At 26.9% G+C, this 6,175-nt stretch overlaps 1 protein-coding gene across 4 annotated transcripts; it reads left to right on the top strand.

The window, feature by feature from the left end:
* Positions 1–1,057: 1,057 nt before the first annotated feature.
* Positions 1,058–6,175, top strand: LOC126906017 (MAGUK p55 subfamily member 7). 4 transcript variants are annotated; one of them, XM_050686230.1, is made up of 14 exons: positions 1,058–1,229; positions 1,326–1,418; positions 1,483–1,730; positions 1,792–2,078; positions 2,545–2,676; positions 2,992–3,024; positions 3,486–3,653; positions 4,086–4,282; positions 4,345–4,466; positions 4,779–5,138; positions 5,203–5,405; positions 5,463–5,603; positions 5,664–5,841; positions 5,911–6,175. In XM_050686230.1, the coding sequence occupies exons 3-13, from the start codon at positions 1,691–1,693 to the stop codon at positions 5,838–5,840; spliced, it is 1,860 nt and encodes a 619-aa protein (XP_050542187.1). In that variant the 5' UTR covers positions 1,058–1,229; positions 1,326–1,418; positions 1,483–1,690; the 3' UTR covers position 5,841; positions 5,911–6,175. The 4 variants fall into 4 exon arrangements, with proteins under 4 accessions (XP_050542187.1, XP_050542189.1, XP_050542191.1 ...); XM_050686232.1 differs by having other exon boundaries at positions 1,326–1,730; positions 4,959–5,138; XM_050686234.1 differs by lacking the exon at positions 2,992–3,024 and having other exon boundaries at positions 1,061–1,229; positions 1,326–1,730; positions 4,959–5,138; positions 5,911–6,173.

The following is a 6,175-nucleotide window of genomic DNA, read 5'->3' as shown; positions in this document are numbered from 1 at the left end:
TTCTTAAAATACAAACATTGAAAAATGAATTACAATAGAAAGTTAATAATTTTGACTGGGGAAACTACTTTACAATGACGTATATAAAATAACTTTACCTATTATTAACTCTTAATTTAAAAAAATACACCTCAAAATAAAACCCAAATCCTAAGAAAGTCAGTCTTAGGCTCCTTCACGCTTAGTTTACGTTTAAATACTCTTCTGCTAGTTCAAATTAAGATATTTTATTTAACAATAAATATTATTTTTATTTTTAGTTTAGTACAATCGCTATCGACGCATTCTCCACATTCCCCTTTTTACACCATTGACTATTTTAACACATTTTTCAATCAAATAGTTACTATTTAATTAGAAATACGCCAAAAAAAACCGTTAGTGGACTACAAACATTTAATTATCATCAAAAATTTAACTAATCTATGCTCACGATTTAAATCAATTTTTATTTTATACCACAATAAAATAATGAGAGTAACAATATTTTAGTCATCTTATGAACAAATTGCGCTATCTGGATTAGATCGAGACGTATGAATTGATACATATCACCTGTAAAACTTATTAAACTAAAATATAGAAAACCTTTTTTGTACATGTTAAATAATATTTATTTTGAATAATAATACAAAATTTACATACCAAGAATTAATCTTATAAAATAAAAAAAGGGAAAAAAGATAAATAATTATACTTTGAAAGCCAGTATTCGCAAAAACTATTTTTAGAATAAATACTTTCAGATATTATTAACTTGAAACATTTGCTCATAGATCGATGTCTGCAGATACGACGTATAGAAATGTTACATTGAGCATAAAATCGAACCGGAACGTTGCGCTTCCGCCAAATCGCCAAAAGACGATTTAGAGCATTAATTCGAAGACAGACGTCACAATTTATTAAATGGGTAATTCTAAAATAGAATAAAAGCAGTTCATCACTACCGATGACGTTTAGAAAATAAATGTGTCCCTGTGCTGACGGCTGTGCCGTATGCTTGCTAGAAGTAGCTATGCGTCGCTTCTATTCATAAACCAAACGCGGGTCATACATTTTCAATACAAAACTATCCAGACAGCCTATTCTATGTCTTGTCTACCGAATGTTAGTTAACACGATATTACCATACAGCGTGAAACTTTTTAAGATAATATTTTAAACATTTTTCATGGATTTGGTATAGAAGAATAATCTGTTAAACATATTTGATGCTATTCAAAACGGTAAGAATTAATTAATTTAATTGAAAATTTGTATATTACCGCGCGTCTGGTCAAAGAACTAATCAATAATATAGATAATTTGATGTGACCGTTTAGTTGGCTACACTGTTACAAGATTCAGCTGACCCAGAATTGGAACACCAGCAGAAGAGAACCTAGATTGATGCTGTAACTGTACCTTTTAATGCAGTAACTTCAATAACTCGTTAATATTATCATTCTTATTTTTATGTTTATATATGTATTTCTATAGTGTAGAAGACATCTGCGTATTATTACATTGCTGCAGTGCGATTAGACAACTTACATTTTGATAGTGATGCTTCAAACCATTTATGATAGTTGAATCTGTTTTAATTAATACTACAATGCAGAAGCAAATAAGTTTTTATTTTTTAACAATATAATCACTATTTAAAATATTATTATTTAGTTATATTAAGGATTTGTGTTAAAAAAACATGAGTGTCACTATGGAACAAAACGGCATTTTGGATCCTGGTAAGTCTCAGTATTTTTACTGTGCTTTTTATCTATGTTACATCATTTCGTTTTTACATAGCATTGATTGGACTCTTAGAGTCTTTGGAAGATTCAAGAGATGCTATATCAGCTTCCAAAGAAGAATTAGAATTTTTAAGCAATCTTTTACAGAGCAAAGAATTGCATGCTTTATTTAAAGTATATAATACTATTGTGGACCGAGTACAAGATGATAGACGATGTTCCCCTGTTCTGTCAAGTTCAATGCAGACTACTCTGGATGTTATGGAAGTGTTATTACCGAGAATAGCATTAAGTGATATTTCAAGACAATTATTCCAATTATTACAAAATCCACATATGCAGGTAATTAAATTCAATTTTTTTAAGCTGTTTTTTTACAAAAAGTTTAGGACAAAATAACTTTTCATAACTTGTTATATACTATTAATTTACTGTTATTTGAACAGTCGAGTGCAATAACCAGTCATTCTCAATTTACTGTTCAAAGACAAAACAATAAATAATTTTAATGCTAAATTTTTTATATTAGGCACTTCAATTTTTATGTTATTAGCTTTTATAATATACAAATACTTAGGTATTACTCCGAACTGGTAAAAAATTAATTTTCAAAATAAAATGGAAATAACAGATTCTGTACTGGACCCTTTAATTACCTTGTTTATCTTGCATATAGCAATATTTTAAACTAGATAATATATAGATATAGATATCTGTCAATATGGATTATATAAAATGAAAAGGATTATTTTTATTTTTTACTCTTTTCTTCATTTTGTTAATTTAAATTTTCTAAATTCTATTAAAGGGATTATTATGTGCACATGATGCTGTAGCTCAAAAAGATTACTTACCTCGATTACCTGAAATTCCTCAAGAAATGGATGAAGATGAAGAGACAATCAAAATTGTTCAACTTGTAAAAAGCACAGAACCTTTGGTACTAAATTGTAGATAAAATTTAAGGCATGATAATGCTTCTTGTTTATAATTTGTTTTGTACTTAATAGCATTTTCACTATCAATTAGCTTTTGTTCACTTATCAAATCCTTAAACTTCCTGTGTGATATATATTTTTTTTAATTGGTATCATTCTAGTCCTTTATTTTTGTTTTGTGTTGTATTTATATTTTTAATTAATACACGATTAATTTTTTTTTATTCATTTGCATTTTTTTTATTTTAACACGCATTAAAACTGTTTTTTCTTTGTGGTTAACAACTTTTTATATTAAATGTTTTGCTTTACACAAGGATGGAGAACTTGATTCTGCTGAACCAATTGTGGTAAGTATGGTGATAAAAAGAGTTCTTTAGAGAAATTTATGAGAAAAATATTTATTATTTAGATACTTCTAAAGCAGAAATCAGCATCTATAACTTATGAATTTATGTTACTCATAAAGTTATTTTATTAGCTACTTTTATGTTTAATTTGTGTTTTCTTTCTAATACTGTTAGATATTCATTGATGAATATCTAACAGTATATCATAAAGTACACAAGTATTTGTAACAAAGTTTTAATTGATTTATTAAGTAAATATTGAAATTCAAATAAACTGAAAAACCATTATAGTCCATTAATTATAAAATTGATATTTTTAATAAAATGTTTATATGTAATAAAAACAAAAATAATTATCCAGTTCAACTTTAGTAGTTAAATTGTTTTTATAACAGCTTCTTATATTAATATTTTCAAAATAAATTTGATAGGTTTGGATTACTTATAAAATTACATTACAGGGTGCTACAATAAAAACTGATGAAGAGAGTGGGAAAATAATTATTGCAAGAGTAATGCATGGAGGTGCAGCTGATAGATCTGGTTTAATTAATGTTGGTGATGAAGTGTGTGAAGTAAATGGAATCAATGTTGAAGGGAAATCTCCTGCAGACGTGCTTCAAATACTAGTAATTTATTAATTTGATATTTAAGTCAAAATCACAAATAATGGTATAAAAAACATTGCTTATGAAATAAATATTTTTGTCAAAATGAAATAAAATTAAAGTTTTTCTTTGTCTATCTGTTATAAGTGCTAGTTTCTAAATGTATAGTCTTAATGCTTTTCATTATAATTTTCATATTTCTTCCATTGTTGAAATTAATTTTAATCTTTAAAAAGAATGGGATTACCTACCTATATTACAGTATGATAAGTCTTATTAGATATATATATATTTTTTTAAGATATAAACTGGTGAATAAATTTGAATAAACTTAAAATTTTTTTTTTAAACCGGTAGGCCAAACAATCTCTAGTTTACCCTTGAACTTTATTTATAGATTTGAATCAATAAAATTCAAAATAGTTTTTTTTAATAACTAGTTATATTTTACAGCAACACTCTGAAGGGACAATTACATTTAAGCTAATACCATCAGATCCTAAAAATGGAGCACGTGAAAGTAAAATGAAAGTCAGGGCTCATTTTGATTTTAACACAGACGTTGATCCATACATTCCATGTAAAGAGGCAGGTTTAAGTTTTGTTAAAGGGGAAATATTACACATTGTTAGTCAAGATGACCCATATTGGTAATTTTTGTACATATTATACATAGTAATTTTTATAAAAATCAATTAACTTGTATTTCTAGGTGGCAAGCTCGAAAAGAAGGCGATCGAAATATGCGAGCTGGTCTTATACCAAGTAAATCGTTACAAGAACGTAAAATTATTCACGAAAGACTTTCTACAAATGATCAACAAAAAAAAAAATGTAAGTTGTGAATTTGTGACAAAACTACTCAATATACTGCTTTTTCAGCCATTTTAAGTTAATTTGCATGTGAATATGTAATGATTCTTTAAAATTATACTTATACTTTTTCTTCAGTTTTGTTTCCTCTACATTAAAATTATAATCAACTGATTTTAAAGTTGAGATATGAATTAATAGCTAATAAATAAACTGTAATATTTTAATATTTATAACTAGTTACTTTTTAAAACTTTACTTTTGTATTTATTATAATCTAACTTAGTTTAATTGTTTGTTTTATGTTAACAAATGGCTATGTGCGGATAACAGGGGTCATAGATACAGCTAATGGGGGTTGTATAAGTGGGGGTAACATAACATGTATGCCAGATCGTTCATCAAGCAAAGATCCTTTATGTGGATCATTTGCTGCTTTGAACGATCTTGGTAGCGACATGACTTCAGAATGTTCGACACGAACTCGCGTTAAAAAAGTTATCTATGACACAGCTGAAAGTGATGATTATGATCGAGAAGATATTGCCACATATGAAGAAGTTGTCAAGTTATATCCAAGACCAGAACAACCTCGACCTATAGTGTTAATTGGACCACCAGGTGTAGGTCGAAATGAGTTAAAAAGGCGCTTAATGGAGCTTAATCCTGATAAATATCATACACCAGTACCGCGTAAGTAATATTTTATAATAATGTTTTCATATTTTTAAAAATAATTGTGGGCCAATAAATTAAGATACTTCAAGATCACCCAGACCTGGAGAGGTAAATGGTAAAGAATACAATTTTGTATCCAGAGATTTGATGGAAGAACAAATAGCTAGAGGAGAATTTTTAGAGTTCGGGGAATACAAGGGAAATCTTTATGGCACATCTTTAGATAGTGTTAAATCAATTATTAGTTCTGGACTTACCTGTATAATAAATCCACATCATCAGGTTTGATGTTTTTTTATTTTAAATAATAAATAATAATAATAAAATCTTAATTTTTAGGCATTAAAAATGCTACGTACACCAGATATAAAACCTTATATTATTTATATCAAACCACCAGGATTTGATGTATTAAAAACTACTAGAAATACAGCATTTGCTATGTCAACATTTGATGAAACTAACTCTAGAGGTTTCACGGTAAAAAACAATGTTTAAATTAATTTGTCAAGTTTATTATTAAAATGTTTATTGAATTAGGATGATGAGTTCAATGAAATTTTAAAAAGTGCCAAAAGAATTGAATTTTTATATGATCACTGGTTTGATGAAACCATAGTAAATGATGACTTTAAATTAGCTTTAGAACAATTATTAGAAGCGGATAATAAGTTAAAAACTGAACCACTATGGGCACCTGCATCATGGTTGCAATAAGGTAAATTACTAACTATTAAAAAAGTACAAATAGTAGTACATAATAGCATTTTTAAATAATTATTTACAGAAAGATTTCAAAAACAATGCACTATCAGTATTTTGTAAAAAATAAAACTATAACACATCAATACCAAAGATAAGACCAAAATAGGATCAATAATATTAACTATGATTAAGATTTTATTTATTCTAAATATATATAAATATTCTAGTCTTATAATTTTAATTAGGTTAACAGAAAAAGGAAGTTAATATTCATCAGTTAATAATTTGTATTTTTATGAATAATGGAAAGTTAAAAATAATTAAATAGAAAAACTGAATTATTTAAC

The sequence above is a fragment of the Daktulosphaira vitifoliae genome, unplaced genomic scaffold (genome assembly GCF_025091365.1).
Source record: "Daktulosphaira vitifoliae isolate Bord-2020 unplaced genomic scaffold, ASM2509136v1 Scaffold_4, whole genome shotgun sequence".
Lineage (NCBI taxonomy): Eukaryota > Metazoa > Arthropoda > Insecta > Hemiptera > Phylloxeridae > Daktulosphaira > Daktulosphaira vitifoliae.
This window is presented reverse-complemented; position numbering and strand designations above follow the sequence as displayed.